The sequence below is a fragment of the Chroicocephalus ridibundus genome, chromosome 1 (assembly GCF_963924245.1).
Source record: "Chroicocephalus ridibundus chromosome 1, bChrRid1.1, whole genome shotgun sequence".
NCBI lineage: Eukaryota > Metazoa > Chordata > Aves > Charadriiformes > Laridae > Chroicocephalus > Chroicocephalus ridibundus.
In genome coordinates this window covers 138,202,228-138,218,761 of record NC_086284.1, presented here as the reverse complement: position 1 = coordinate 138,218,761, position 16,534 = coordinate 138,202,228, and the positions used below count along the sequence as shown (strand labels likewise).

The following is a 16,534-nucleotide window of genomic DNA, read 5'->3' as shown; positions in this document are numbered from 1 at the left end:
TCCAGAAGTACGCTAATAATTTACAGAGTTTCGTTTTGTACTCTTGCTGCTTGTCACCTGGGATAAAACTGACCAAAAGGCAGGCATGACTGAATTTTGCTGCCCAAAGACTGAGTGCTAAAATTTGATTCAGGGCTGGCATAGGGCAGCCCCAAGCATCCGCTTCAAACACTCACAGTCACAGGGAAGCCCTGAGCCCAGGGCCAGAAGTGAACAGTGAATTCTCCCACACCTTTGCCTTCATTTGCCCAATTACCACCTGTCCTGTCGGAGAGCGCTGGGGAGAGCAGGGCAGGTCCGTGATGGGCAGCGCGCTCTGCCTGACTTTCCCCTTGGTGTATGAACTCTCCTCTCTGGCTCTCCCAACCTGCAAGACCATTTGGGAGGGCACCAGGGAGCACCAAGCACAGCACCTGCAGAGAAGCACAGGAGGGAAGGAGGAGATGTCGATTTGGATTGACATCTTTCACTTAGGTTCTGCTTCGACACGTCCTGCCAGTGCCCAGCAAACCTGCCCTGGAGGATCAGCAGCTCTGGCATGGTAGCGCTTTGTCCCTAACTTCTTGCAGACATCCCAGGCCTCCAGCTCCTCTCCACCAATGTGGAGGGGTGGGCATGGACATCACTGCCCCCCTGAGCTGCCTGTGCTACACTGGCAGGTTGGGGATCCTGAGGTGACAAAGCAACCAGCCAGCTGATACCACACTTCTCTATAGGAAGCCCATCCTTCCTCTGTTTCTCCTGCTCTCCCAGCCCTCCTCATCCTCCATCATGCAATACTGAATCCAACTAGAGCACGGGGTTGTCTCACCTATGCACCTCCAGGCACCACAAACTGCAAGGTGGGTGTCCTGACCATCTCGCGAGCGGTCACTCCCTCCCAAGCTGAAGCCACCTACACCACCGCTTCTCTTCACAAAGAGCACCCAGAGTAACCATCCTCTTTTTCCTCCCTGCAGAGAGGGCTCTCCCCACCTCCCTCCCAAAACAGAAGCTCCTAGCTGTGCTTTCACATTTACCACCTCCTCGTACAACCAAGCATTTTTTCCTTTCCTCCATACAGTATCCGCTTTCCCCGCATTAGCATATATGTTATATCTGTGTAAGTATTTTTGATATTTTTAGCAGTAACCTTCCTCTTTGTTTTATACATATGCTTTCTTTTTCAACATGTGTTCTTGTTCTCCCCGCTCAGGGATATGTCAACAGGCAAAAGGCCATGTAACATGCTCCATCTCTAATACAGGGTATACTTGCTAAGAAATATACTTAGCTATATTTTCTATATGCTAACTAAATCACACAGAATGTCTTTCTCACTCTTTAGAAAGCAAAAGTAGCTTTGTTTCAGCAGGTGAGGAACATTGCAGATATGACAAATAATGGAAAACCTGTTTCCTGGGGTAGAGGGGGAGGAAAAAGTCCAGAGTCTTCCTACGCCCTCAAAATCTTACAGGGTCTAGTTTCTGTGACTGAATTTTAAATGCAGTGTAAGAGGATAAATGGAGTGTGAAAGATTGTCTAGCCCTTAATTTTTCCTGTGTTTATGTCTGGGTTTTATGTTATAGTCAATACTCCTTAGCCTATTTGAAAATTAATCTCCAGTGAACAGGTGAGTAGATAATGGAGCAGTGATTCTTCTGCCTCCATTTATCTTTTCACTTATAGAGTTAATTGAAAATAGGAACTTACTCAGTTACATTTTTCAAGGCACACACACTATTAGAGAGCACTGGCGTCATGCAGCAATTTGTCTTTTGGTTCGCTGGCACTTCATAAAGGCTGCAAATTACAGAAAATACAAGCCCTTAGCTTTGCACAGAGACCAGAACTGATACAATAATAACGTAGCTGTCACTCTTCACATTTATCACACTTGCCTTAAATTAACAAACCTTTCCCACCAAACCCACCATCATCCTTCACTTTAATTCATCTTTTGGTTTGAGCTGCTACACAATGTCCAGGAATACAAACACGGTATTTTTTTTATTATTATTTAATTCTGCACCAAAATAGCAAGCTGCAAACTCTACACTACCACAACCGAGAAAAAAAATATCTTTGTAAAGACGTACCGTGTTGGTGCTCCTGCCTTTCTTAACCTGCTTTTCACACATAAAGGCAGCATCGCCTCTCAAAGTGCCGATCCTGATGGATCACGGGATATGGAGGATGCAACCAGTACATGACTGGACGAGAGGCACATACATATGGCCTTTCTGCGGCAAGCCCTTGCGTCATCCCGTTGTCTTCTCCTGCTATCAATGAATTGTAAAGCAGTAGCTGGGTGTCACGTTGAGAGCGAGAGACATCAAAGCATGAGTGATCTCAGAAATTCAGAACGGATGGCAAACCTAACTCGGAGAATAATCCTTCAGGGAGTGATCCGCTGTAAAAGGCACGTTGCAAACCAAAAGCAGAACCTTGAGGGTGAGGTGATGCTTAAACATGAATTGCCTTTATAATCTTATGAAACCTCAGATCATGATTGGAAACGGCTAAAAAGATGATTCACAGCATTTGGCACAAATATATCCACGTGCCTAAGATAAGGCACATGATTACATGCAACTATGCCAGAAACTGTATTATTAATTTGAGCTTCCCAAAAAAAAATACAGTAAGAAAAAATGGAATTCTGTTTCCAAAGAGTTCAATTCTCTGTGAAACAAACCGAGCCCTAACGTAAACAGCATTGCTACTTCCGTAGAAAATTACTTTACCTAGACTACAATAAAAAAACCCTGTTGCCGGCAAAACACACAGTTTCACAGTCTGCGACTTGACAAAGGAACAATCTCAAGAAAAAAACTGCCTGAAACACGAGGCTTTCTTAAAAGAAGGAGGACAACCAAAAACCACTTTGCAAGAAGTAACAACATAGAGGTGGGTTTTCTCAATGTCCAAAATTGACATTAAACTTTAAAAAAGAAAGCTCTCTTTTTGCAGCCTTGACACTGAAATGCTGGACTAGCGCAGGGGCACATGCAGTAAAAAAGGACCAAAAAGGGCCTCCCCATTCCAAGGGTGGGAGGGCTGAGGGGGGGATTTCAGCCCTCCACTGGCCCCCAACACTCAATCTCGTGCCACACAGTCCCAGTGGAATCATTCCCCGTGTTGGGGTACAACGGTTCGCCGTCGGTGGGTTTGGCTGTGCGGCGAGGGCACACGGAGCAGCGGGTGGGAGCACCTAAGGATGCTGCAAGGGGCTTGAGGCCACCACAAGCTGTGGTCTCCTCTGATGGGAAAAGCTCAATGTTGTCCTCACGCCACGTGGTTAAGCCCACCAGCTTCTGCAGCCAAAAGCAGACAAGGAGAAGACACGGCCAGTGCTACCAGTGGGGTGCATCTCACCCTCGGTGGGGAGATGTGAAGGAACATCACCAGGCTGGGCTCTGTCCCCATCCTCGCTGCTGGGTTTGGCTGCAAGAGCTCTCCCATCCTGGGGATGGTCATGATCCACATGGAAACGCAAAATGCCACATCCGGTTTCTGCTGCAAGAGTTTAACGCTGGTTTTGAAGGGGGAGATACAAAGCAAAGTTTTGGCATTGCCCTTGCACGGGTAATGCTTAGGGGTGGAATATGAAAGTACAGTCAAAATCTTACACATTGGGGTGGAGGAAGATGGGGAAAAGGGCCTCGCTGCCCAAATTTGACAACAGTCACATTCTCATAGCATCAATATTTTTATCCCTTTCTCAGCCAAAGTCATCATCAGTGTTAATGATATTTTTCTGCCTGGTTTGGAAACAAACTAAAGAAAACTGTACCCTTTCTCCAGCTCTTCCCCTCTATCCTCTCTTCCTGCTCTTGAACGTCAGTATAGAAACCCAGAAGACCAAAAAAAAGCAGGCCTTTCAAATTCAGAAATGGAAATTCCAAAGATGGAGTTCCCCCAATGCCAACAAAATCCCTGCCCGCTTCTGCCTGCGTATCATAACCTGAAAAATTGAGTAAATAACAAAGTCTTACCTCCTGTTGCGGTTTAACTCCAGCCAGCAACTAGGATCATGCAGCTGCTCACTCACTCCCCCCAGCTGGGATGGGGATGAGAATAGAGAACCAGAAGAGTAAAAGCAAGGAAAAATTCATGGGTTGAGATAAAGACAGTTTAATAGGTAAAGCTAAAGCCACGCACACAAGCAAAGCAAAACAAGGAATTCTCTCACTGCTTCCCATGGGCAGGCAGGTGTTCAGCCATCTCCAGGAAAGCAGGGCTCCGTCACACACAATGGTTACTTGGGAAGATAAAACGCCATCACTCCGAATGTCCTCCTCTTCCTTCTTCCTCCCTCAGCTTTATACACTGAGTATGATGTGATATCCCATACCCCTTTGGTCAGCTGGGGTCAGCTGTCCTGGCTGTGTCCCCTCCCAACTTCTTGTGCACCCCCAGCCTACTCGCTGGTGGGGCAGTGTGAGGAGCAGAAAAGGCCTTGGCTGCCTAGCAGCAACAAAACATAAGAGTGTGCTACTAACACTATTCTCACCCCAAATCCTAAACAGCCCCACACCAGCTGCTAGCAAGAAAATCCACCCCATCCCAGCTGAAGCCATGACACCTTCCCACAAAGTGATTACCCAGCCTGCCTCACACGTCTTCTGAGAGCAACTGGGAAATCAAAACATGAAAACACTTCTGTAGAAATGCTAAGGATTACTAAAACTCAGGAGAATACAATGGTCATTATGATGATATATAAACATGTGACCAAACGTGCCCAGGATGGTTGAGGATTCAGGAAGAAATTCTTTACTGTGAGGGTGGTGAGACACTGGAACAGGTTGCCCAGGGAGGTTGTGGATGCCCCATCCCTGGAAGTGTTCAAGGCCAGGCTGGATGGGGCTTTGAGCAGCCTGGTCTAGTGGGAGGTGTCCCTGCCCATGGCAGGGGGTTGGAACTAGATGATCTTTAAGGTCCCTTCCAACCTGAACCATTCCATGATGCATCCAATCACAGCAGCACCTGCTCCGCTGACGTGGGACGTGAACGCCACCAACATCCACAGCCTTCGCCTCAGACACCTACACCGGGAGGGGACCAGCCCCCATTCGACCCCTGTGTCGTCCCCCCGCGCTGGCTCCCGGGCACATCCCTCGGCGCCCTCGGGGACCGCGGGGCGGCGGCGGCGGCGGCATCACGTTGCGGCGCCACGTGCGCCCCGCGAAGCCCCGCCCCGCGCCGGCGGCACGTGAGGCGGGGGCGGGGCCGCGCCGTAAACCCGCTGGTGCCGCAGGCCCTCGGTGCCGGTCGTCTCCCCGCCGCCGGCGGGGGGGTGGCACTCGGGACGCCCCGCATGTAAGCGAGCTCGGGGGCCGGGAGCCTCGCCGCCGCCAGCCCGCGGAGCCCGGAGGGAGCGTGGGGGGCGGTACGGAACAGCCCCGGGGGCGAGGTCGCCGGTGTAGCTGGGTGTTGGGTGCGCGTTCCCCCTCCCCGTTGCGGGGTGTAGGCAAGAGGCGGGTGACGGCGGGCATCCTCCGGGGCCAGAGCCCCGCCGCCGCCCCTCCCCGCAGCCTCCCGGCGGCGCGGCACGGCGGGCTCGCCCGGCGGTGCCAACACCGGCAAGGCGGGGGCTATGGCAGCCCGGGGGGGGACGACACACACCCGCTGCCGGGGACCGTTCCCGCCCCGCCTCGGTGCCCCTCCACCGTAGGCGGGACGAGCTCGCCCGGGACCTCGCCAGGGTGGCACGGCGGTGAGCGCCGCCCGGGCACTCAGTGGCGATTGTTTAAGGTTGTGACAAATAAATCCCGGTTTTGCACACACACACACGCACACCCTCCATCCTTGTCACCCCCGCGCAAAGGGGATGCGTGGCGGGGACAGGTGGTGGCGCTCAGCTGTGGCGCCGGGGCAGCGCGCACCAGGGGAGGCAGAGAAGAGGCCCAGGGGTTTGGAGGCAGGGGACGAGGGCTGCGGCTCCCTCTGCGCCCCGAAGGGACAGGACGGGCAGACCTTTTTTGCAGCTGTAGTTTCAGAAAAGAATGAGTTAAAGGTACCCGAGCACCTGCCACGGGCCAGCGGTGCGTCTCTAAATCAGAATTATAAGCTAGTAGCTTTCAGTATCAAAATTATTTAGGGAAACAAGCCTTCGCTGAAAGAACGAAACTGAAATATCCACAGCACTAGTTCCTTTGCTTGTTGTCATCTTTTTTTTTTTTTTTTTTCCCCTCACGCATACATTGGAAATTCAGTGGAAATTCAGAAATGTGATATAACATTCCTCCAATGCTCTGAAAGTTTGAGGCAAGGAACAAGCACTGAACTGCCTAGCAAGTTTGTGTTTCTCTTCAACTCTTCCAAGCTAGGACACAGCTGGAGAGAAAACAGAAGTGGCCACTGCTAGTGCAGAGCTCCGACCTTCGGCGTTTGTCCTGTATTTTGTCTCAGTAAGGAGGCACGTATGGATAGGTATGAGCTTGACAGAACAGGGCTGACAGCTTGTTCTTAAGTGGCACAGGCATCATGGGTTAAGAAAAAAAAGGACCCTACCAATAACGTTCTTGCATTTCGGAAACATTTCAGTCTTGTTTTACGGGTGTTTTAATACACCCACGCAACTCAGACTGAGCTGTGGGAATAATGACAGTGCAGCTTTCCAGCCAAGACCTGGAAAGAGTCCGGAAAAAAGTGAAGGGCCGCATCCTGGTTCTGCTGCAGTAAACTAGCACTAACTTCAGTAGGGCCAGGATTTCACCCTGGTTGCGACCATAAATAATGGAAACAGCAACAGGCAGTATATACATATGATGCAAGTTTAGAAGTTAGAAGTATTTGTGATTCATGACATAATTAAGAGCATTAGGAGGAAACTTTCCATAGGGAAAGGTTATTCTATAATTATCCTCTCTGCTGGCTTTATATCTTCCTTTGAAACACCTGGAATTAGACAGTCTTAAAGACAAGGCACTGGATTCCCAGGCTGCACTGGAATAGCCATAATCATTAACAGAGCCAGGCAGAGTCTTTTCTACTTCATTCCTGTGTGATATTAAAATATGCTGTTAGAAAAGGCCATAGTTATTTGATAAATACTTTCTTCCTAACCCTGGTTCACTGTTAGCAAACAGTCAGTTCTAATACATATGAGGAAAGTTTCTAAGAATGAGGAACATTCCTGCAAAGGACTGTGTCGCCTTTCGTAAGGCCTTTTGCCTTTTCCTAAGACCCGATTGCCTTTGAATGAACTCGGTTGAAGCTGAGGAGGGCTCAGCACCAGAGGAAGCAGTAGTGGAGGTGTGATTGTTATTAGCTATAGTGACAGCCGGCACTGCCGAGTATCCTGACGGCTTTAAGGCAAGGCTGTGCGCAACGCCGGGAAAAGTTTTTTGTGAAGTTTTGGGGATTCTGGATGCCATCTAGAGGATTATCCTTGTCGTTGTTGTTCTCTCGGCTGCTTTTCCTCAGGAAAAGTGCTTTCCTACCTTTCCTGCAAGGAGCGTCTGGTGGGCACCTGCCAGCTTTGTTCCCCTTGGCAGCTGAGTGCTGAAGGCTCACACGAAACGAGCCAGCGTAACCATACGGCACAGTGCGGTACCACTCGTGGGACCTGGCTGGGGCCCAGAAGGCACTGTCATCCCATCAGACCTAATGATCAGCCCCAGCTGGTGTCCCAGACAGAACCGGGCTATTTTGCTTCCTATCCTGGAGCTCCATGGGAGACACCAGCGTCCAGAGAACCACACCCAATGTTTGGAAATCAATCCGTGCACCAGAAGGACAACCCAGGGCCTGACATTCTCTGGTTTAATTTCCTGTGGCTTTGGGCCATGCATTTGCGGGATGCTGGTTCGGGGCCACTGAGGGCAAGGAATAAGATTTATAAATGGATGCAGGAGCCAGACTGCCTCTTGGGACCTCTGCTGCTCAGGTGTGTTATCAGCTGCAGAACTGGCACTCAGCTTCCAGCTCAGGTGTGTTATCAGCTGCAGAACTGGCACTCAGCTTCCACCTAGGAGGATGTAGCCGCATCCCTCAGTATCTGAATTTTCTGTGGCAGACTAGGTACAGAACCATCAAAGTGCCAGCACCACCCTGTTGCCGATAAGCTCTTGATACCAGAGCCGCCAAGTGACATTCTCGGAGTAGGAACTTGGGGTGTGATTGCAAGGGGATGCTCAGAGTTGATGTGGATTAGATATAACCCTGCAAAGATAATATGGGGGGTGGGTGGGGGGTGATTATACCTGGCACATATGGGTTTGTGTCTGTTGTGGGTGGAGCACTTTAAGACCTTGAAGACCAAGCCTGGAGCTTGAGGTTCTGCGGGAGCTCTGCTGCCCTATCTGCATGGTCTATAGGCAAATCACCAGTTGACCTCTCTCAGCTGTCCCCAAACCCTTTATGCCCTTCAGAATTCAGTAGCACAAGAAGTCCAAAATTTGACTGTTCGCTAATGATTCTCTGAAGTTTTGTTTTAGCCTGGCCACTGCTATGCATCGCAGCTTGTGAGAGGGGCTAACTGTTGTGAATCCATATTTAAAGAATTCTTTATGACCTTTAAGATCTATTTTCAAGATCTGTTGCAGGAATTAATAGGTGAATGTATTTGGAAATTTATGCCCTTCTGGCCTATGAAATCTGCAAAATGCCCTGTTTCAGTTCTCCATCCTGCCGTGTCCCCATCTTACCTGCCAGAGGAGGCTGCAAACCCCATCTCTTCTGTCCCCATGCTGGCCTATCAAATGGGAAGTCCGCCTACTGATGCTTTAGGAAAAAAGACAGTGTTTTTGTCTGCGACTGGGACTATTTCTCAGGCAATTGCTTCAAGAAAAGGGAATGAAAATGTCAGGCAAAAAACAGGTGATTGCTCTGGTTGCCTTTAGCTTCCAACTTGGCTGGCACTGCAAAACAAATGGTAAGACTAGTCAGGAAAGAGTTACCACCTTCACTGTAAAATTAAACATGTCTTCTGTAGTTTACTGATTGTCATCACCCCTCATTGTCTTGGATATTCTCCTTCTCAGGTCCTTTCATTTGTTCAAGGTGATACACGTGGCCATTTTCCCCATGTACCACTTCTGTGCTTTCTGCCTTTTGCTGCACTACCTCAGGGGATGTTGTCCACTTCCTTGCGTGCCTCAGTAACCCGTGGGGCAAGCCCTCACTCGGTGTACACTGAAATAAGGGTGTACAAAAGAGGTGAGGGCTTTTCACCCTTCCCTCTCCTTCTATAGACACATCCTATAGATGGCGATTCCCACTCTGGACTGGAGATCGGGATAAATGTCTTTCAAAATAAGCCAAGATTTCCTGTTGCGGGATCAAAAGTATCTAGGTTTACTGCCACACTCCCCTCAAAGAGTACGCAGTGCCCACTAAACTGAGCGTGCAAAGGGTGGCTGATGGTCTTTCTGTCCTTGGCAGGGAGTCGCTGCTGTGTACGCTCACCGGGGAGCGGCACCAGGGAGAAAAGATGGAGCGGAGGCCGGGGAAGACAACTCACGCCCGGAGGAACCTCTTTGGCCCCGTAGACCACGAGCAGCTGCGTCAGGACTTCCAGCACATGCTGCGCAACAACGTGGAGGGGGCCCAGCAGAAGTGGAACTTTGATTTCCTCTGGGACATGCCAGCAGAGGGGCTCCTGCAGTGGGAAGAGCTTGAAGGCCACGAGGTGCCCGCCTTCTACCACAGCTGCATGGTGGGAGGTGCTCGGAGATCACTGCAGCGCTTGAACTGGCCCCTGGGTGTGGAGGACAAGAGTCACCATTTTGCCCAGGTGGCACTGCCCGAGAAACCCAAAACTTCCAAGAAGACGGGGGCAAGAGGATCTTGGAAGGGAAGAAGAGAAGACAGATGTCTTTGACAGGTGTGTGAGACCTTGGTGTGGCTCAGACGATCAAACCTGGTCCCAGCAGCTGCTTAAAAATTCTCTGGTGGGTGTCCCCCCCGCCCCAAACCAGTCTTGCTTCAAGAAAGTGGGCCTGTAAACCAGTCTTGCTTTAAGAAAGTGCAACCCTTCAAAGAAGCATCTGAAGGAGAAGGCAGGCACGCTCTAAATTGATAGGCATGGGGCTTATGTTTTTCAAAGGGCTTATGCGACACCTCCTGGCCCTGGGATTCTGTTTAGGACTTGTCACAGAGCACTAAGATAATGACCACTTCTTGCTGGAGCATAGTTGGGATGGTTAGGAGGGCTAGATGTTTAAAAAGGCAGTCTAAGAAAGGCAGTGAGATGATTTCTCAAGAAGGAGCACAGCAGGAAAACAGCGTCAGATGGGAGTTTTGGGGTTTTTGCTTGCTTGCAGGTTTGGCCATGGGCACCCTTTCCCGAGTGCAGTAAGGAACGCTGGCCAGCCAGCTAAGCCTTAGAAGGAAGACCAGAAACCAGAGAAAGCAGCCGGGTTCTCCTGCTAACTTCAGCTTGGATATTGTACTCAGTGAAGGCATCCAGAAATTTTAAGGGCAAATTGATCTTAAACTTGGCCAGGTGGCAGAAGGGGCTAGGTTTTCAAATGCCTCTCACCAGGACTTGCTGCCAGGAGCGGGTTTCAGCACCCGTAACAGAGCTTTAGGTTTTTGAAAGTCCTCAGCATCCTGCATGCTAAGCTCTTTTGAACATCTGGCCCCTCCTTTTCTCTTCTCAACAGGATTTGAGCTTGGTCAGAAAATCTGATCATCCCCCTGTACTCAGCACTGGTGAGGCCCCACCTCGAGTACTGCGTTCAGTTTTGGGCCCCTCGCTACAAGAGGGACATTGAGGTGTTGGAGCGTGTCCAGAGAAGGGCTACAAAGCTGGTGAGGGGCCTGGAGGACAAACCTTATGAAGAACGACTGAGGGAGCTGGGGTTGTTTAGCCTGGAGAAGAGGAGGCTGAGGGGAGACCTTATCACCCTCTACAACTACCTGAAAGGAGGTTGTAGAGAGATGGGGGCTGACCTCTTCTCCCTGGTGACAAGTGATAGGACGAGGGGAAACAGGTTCAAGTTACATCAGGGGAGGTTTAGATTAGATATTAGGAAACATTTCTTCACTGAAAGGGTTATTAAACATTGGAATAGGCTGCCCAGGGAGGTGGTGGATTCACCATCCCTGGAGGTGTTTAAAAAAACGGTAGATGGGGCACTTAGGGACATGGTTTAGAAGTGGCTCTTGTCAGGGTAGGCTAAAGGTTGGACTTGATGATCTTAAAGGTCCCTTCCAACCTCAACAATTCTATGATTCTATAATGGATTTCCCTTGTCCATATTGGGGTTTTGGTTTATCCAAGACTGAGGTTTTCAAGAGGTAAACCAAGGATTTTCTTTCGGGAATTTGATGTGAGACACCAGCTCGAAATTGCCTAGAAGATAATGGAAGCTAAGGTTTCAGGAAACACTTTCTGAACAGTGATGTTGATCTCAGTTAAGTCAGACAATAGACTAATTTGCTATTTGAGGGTATGAAACTTAATTGCTAGCGAGAGGTTCAGGAAGAGGTTGGAGATTAATGAAAGGTGGAACATTGCACGCTGGAGTACAGAACAATGCTATTTAATGAGTGCTCTTTTCTTCTCCAAAGCAGTTTACAGCCATTAACTAATTAACAGTATAATTTACAGGTAAGAGTACAGAAGTGCAATTCAGAGCACAATGTTGTGATGGTTTGAGGGAACTGCTGTTCAATTGTAAATCTCTCACTAGGTGTGTGGGAGTAAATTATGCAGATATTTCCAGGGGATATTTTTCTTCCGTTTTGTTTTCCCCAGGCAAGAAACATTTCATATGGGGATGTGGAAACCAAAATACCACGCTGCACAGTTTAACACTTTCCCACATGTGTTTTCTTAAGAGAAAACACTTTAGTCTAACAACGGTACCCTTCTCCCCAGGGAATCTGGGTGTGCGAGATGGGCCAGGAAAATCATTTGCAGTCTTCTCATTTGGTGAGGCTTGGAGATCAGTTCCTCTCTCAATCCTTCTCACACAGGGACACGCGCACGCCCCCTTCTTATTGCCAGCTGAAGGGTGCATTAGAAGTTTTCCTCTAAGCGGCAGGAACCTCGTCCCTCTAGGCACGACTGAAGTAATTCAGGCCAAACTGAGCCAGGGAAAGTCATACCTACTGATACGGACTGACCCCACTCTTCCACCCCTTTGCTCAACTTCTGCCATCCTGTAATGAAAGGTTAGTTTAGGATTAGGATCTGAGGTTGGATTTGAACCCGGTTATCTGCGTTCTGCTTTGGTCAACAAGAGCGCTGTAAGGCTTTACGTTAAGATCCAACAATGTGCATTTAATTTAGACTTTCAAAGACAGCTGTGGCCCATTAAATAAATATCAATATATTAAAAAACCAACCATAAGGTTTTGTGGACATTGGCGCCTCCAGAGTGGAAGGAGCAGAGGTTTTCTTGCTGCATTTGATGACTCAGACACGCAGGGTGAACTGGTACGAAAATAGGTTTTTTCCTTCTGTCTCTCAACTCTTTTATATACATGCACTTCACCTCCATTCTCTCTTTTTCATTATGACCCCAGTGTCGTTCTGCTCTGTTTTCTGGGAGAGCCACAAATAAAAAAAGCAGCTTAGATACAGGCTATAAGCCTTTCTAACTTTTTCCTTTTCTTTTTGTTTCTTTTTTTTTTTTTCCACTCCTCTCCTTTTCCAAACCTTTTGGCTTGCCTGAGCCTGATACACTTAGACCTTGGCTCTCCTGGGAGACAGTCATAAATCCTTGTTTCCTTTGCTAAAGGGCAAAGAGAGAAAATAATTGGTAAAAAGCCTGTGTTTTCACTAGCTGGTCTTACTTCTGAAGCAGATCATTCATGCAAGATGGCCGGGAGAAAATGGGGAGGAAAGGACAGCAGGTGTTTAGGTAGGTATTTTTAAACAACAGAAATCTTTCCCTCCTAGGTTGCTGTGGCCAGGCTTTCCTATTGACGTGCTGCAGGCAGCATCCTCCTCAGTACCTTACTTATGCCTTATGCCTTATATACTTAAAGTGCAAGTGCTCTTTGAAGTCCCTCTGGCTAACCAGCCAACTCCCGTGGACTCTAGTTTAGCATCTTAGATGGAAGGCGGACCATCTGAATGTGGCTCTGGGGAATCTGCGACCCTCTGGCTTTTAAGTGCCTCCACCAGTTTTGAAATTAGGCTCTGAGCAGTTGGGCTCTTGCTAAAATTCTTCACAGGCAGAAATGGGAGTACTGACTACTGAAGTCTTTTCTGAATTTCGTCTACTAAGGATAATTCCTAATGCATTTCTTTTCCCAAAATAAAATGAAGGATAGCTACATTGAAGTCTTTTAAACGGAAGAAATAAGTAGTAAGGATTACATTTGGAAATGTAAGCTTTTTTTTTCTTTTTCTTACTGGTATTCCTTTCCTCTGCTGCTCCACTGAGAGACTACAGCGGCTTACAGTAATAGCAGGATTTGCTTTTGTACTAAGTTAGCAGTGCCTGCTCCTGCCAGGGAGAATACACTCTCCTTGGGATCACGTCCTGCTCCAGAAGTCCAACTGAGGGCTAGCTCAGGTTCCACTATGCTCCTGTGCCATGCAGACATATCCTCAAGGAAGTTGGCTGCAGGAATCTCGTTGCACAAACTTGGCTGTGAAAGCCTGCAGAATTCCAGTCATCCCGGCAATAATGTTCTGTGTTGAAATGGATGCAAGACTTTGTGTTGCAAGGACTTGGTAGTTGTTGCCAATTTGATTGTGTAGAAAGCTCAGGTTTAAATATCATGGAGCCCGCATCCTCAGCTGAAATTGGAGCAAATTCATTGCTATGAATGCAATTTACAAATCCCATGAACTCTGAAGATAAATAATCATCTGTCTTCCATTTCAGCTAATTCTGCCCTATGACCTGAAAAAAAAGTATGTGTTTTTTTGTGTGAGGGTGGGAGGCAGGGAAGGAACTCCCAAGGAAACTCCTGTGTTGTAATCATGGTTCTGTAGTTAACGTTAATTTACATTTGCACCTGAAACAAGGCTTCAGCCACACGGGTGTATGAAAACGTAATGGATGTTCTCCTCGTGAGCCACAGTGCTTACTGTGAGCAAAGAACTAGTTACAATTCAGTGGTAGTGCAGGGTTTTATGCAGTCCTCCTTGAATCTGCAGTTTGATCTAATAAGCAGAAATAAAGTGCCCCATATATATAGTTCTTCTGATGTTATTTTACAGAGTATTTTTTGTTACTTTTAAAGAGGGAAAAAACCCCTATTTCTGTCTGGACAGCACTGCAGCAGCAGATCTAAAAGTTGGAGTGAAATGTCGCGTTGCTCAGCTTGCATAAGAGGGTTCAAAGTCTTTTGATCTCAACCGGATAAAAGCCAGCACGTTTCCTTTGTTTTGCTTGGTATGACACAGCTTTATGCAGAACGTGCTAAAGGTATTAGTTTTGTTCATTAACAAGCCACAGAGAAGGCTAAGTGACTTCTTCAACACGAAAAGGGAATATGAGAGATTTCTTGAAAAGCGGCCGTTAGCAGAGTCATAGCCCTAATGCTGTGTATGTGTTCTTCACCAGATTACTACTCGGCAAAGAGGCGAGTCAAAACGAATAAGCAAGCTGCTGCAAAGAAGCCAACGTCTTGAAAGCAAGGGGAGGAGGACTGCTCTGCACGGGAGAGGTTGGAAACATCTGCCAAGCTTCTTCAACCTTCAAAACCAGGGTGTGCAGGCTGCGGACACTTAGGGGCATCCCACAGCCATGTATCCCTGACAGCAGCAGTGAAAACAGAAAATACTTTCATTGGGATGAAAGTTAGACCAAATCAACTGGAATCACATTGGTGAGAAATTACTGGCCTTAAAAAACACTGGTAAGCAAGCTTGGGCACTACAGAAATTGGCTAAGGCGAGCAGTTTAATGTGCATTAAAAATCATTGTACATGAAAAAGTAGTCAACAGGTAAAAACAACTGTATACATGTAATAATGTGCTTGGACAAGTCACTGTGCAGTTGGGGCCTTTCATATCGTCATGTCTTTACATACTTTTTTGTATGGTTTCAGCAGGGACAGCTTACTAATTTTCACCATCTCAGCTTTACAGGTCGGACACATGAAAAAAAATTCCCAGCCCTTTTCCGTGATATATTTTTTCAGGGACAGAATTTTGTGCTTGCAACTATTCAGGGCTTAAGTAACAGCGTTTGGGTGCCAAACGCTGGGATGTGAATGGAGAAAGCTGAAATTATTTGGGAACATCTCCATTTATATCAGCAGCCATTTTAGCCCTGTATGTCTGCCCCACACACAAGAATTAGGTTGTTAAACTGATATGTTATGGGGAGAAGTTTGAAGATATCTTGTGTCTTTCACGTCATTCCTGTTCCCACACGGGCCATATCCAGCTCTTAATTTGGATCGTGCTGTTCCTTCTAGGTCTTTGAGCTTGCACAGTGAAAATGAAGATAAAATTTGCTGTGCATTTGTCCACAGTGGTTTAAAATGCCCGCTGGTTGTAAGAACATAGTAAGAGTGAGGGAGATGGTTTAGTTGCCATTTTATGTTTTTTATTCATTCTGCTAATCTTTCTATAAGAAGAAAAAGGGCCTTAATGAGGCTGAAATGTCACACATGCAGCAATCTTGATGTTACATGGACTGCTTTTCTATGGCGTTTGTTAACATATGCTTTTCCATCGCCTACTTTTTATTTCCCTTTTTTATTCCCCTGACTAGTTGGGATAATTGAAATTTTACAGCACATAATAATCAGTGGGTAAACCAGAAAAAGAAACCTATAAAATATACGCTCTAAATTATACTGCTGCATATGGCCTTAAGATGCATGCAGTGCTTAATGAACTCATTTGGAAAGAGCTCTGTAAATGTCGGGTTTTTAGAACGACATGAGATGATGGACTGCTGCTTTTTGTCTCAAATCTAAACAATCTAAGATTTCTCTTGGGTAGTAAAAGTCCATGTGCTCGCGTGTGTGTGTGTGTGTCAGGTGTACGCGTGAGAAGCGGTGTAAGCAAGTCATACACCCTGCATTACATGCAACCTCAGGAGAGTTTAGTGTGTTTCTTTTTTTTTCCCCGTTAAGCGCTAAAGGTGTTTAGGCGTAAATAATAGTTGGTTTCCCCCCAAACAGCACAGCGATTTCAGTCTATATCTGTATGCTGAGGTAAAGATTTTCAGCAAATTTCAGGGTCGGAGCCTGTTTCCAGCTACCTGCAACAGTCATGAGCTGTGGTTTTTCTGTCTTGAATTTTTGATTTAGTTAGGAACAAGCCCTGCCCCAGCTGATGTCAAAGGGAGTTTTACCCAAATGAAGCAGGATGAGGGCCAACCTGGCGACTGCTGCTCGCAGAGCCTTTGGCGTGTTTATGGGCAAGGCCAGCCTGTTACAAGCTTTTCACCCTCTTGAGATGTCGCATAAAGGTGTGGGGCTGGGCTTTTTGTATGTTTGGTGTTATTTTAAAACTTAGCTTGTGATTAGAACACTCTAATCTATTATTTCATATTTTTTTTTAAAGGGTGGTGATTTTCTCTAATTAGGAAAAATTGCACAACAGTTTCTCCATGTGCTTGTGAATTTAAAGCAGACCAAAGGCACTGAGCACCTTTTTGGTTTGTAGCAAGGTTACTT

The 16,534-nt window shown here is 47.4% G+C and overlaps 1 protein-coding gene across 1 annotated transcript; it reads left to right on the top strand.

The window, feature by feature from the left end:
- Positions 1 to 9,421: 9,421 nt before the first annotated feature.
- On the top strand, positions 9,422 to 14,765 carry LOC134509976 (cyclin-dependent kinase inhibitor 1-like). The gene is given in 4 exon segments (XM_063322679.1): positions 9,422 to 9,758; positions 9,761 to 9,814; positions 12,744 to 12,803; positions 14,463 to 14,765. Coding segments are annotated over 4 exon segments (519 nt in total). The 3' UTR covers positions 14,531 to 14,765.
- The last annotated feature ends 1,769 nt before the right edge of the window (positions 14,766 to 16,534 follow it).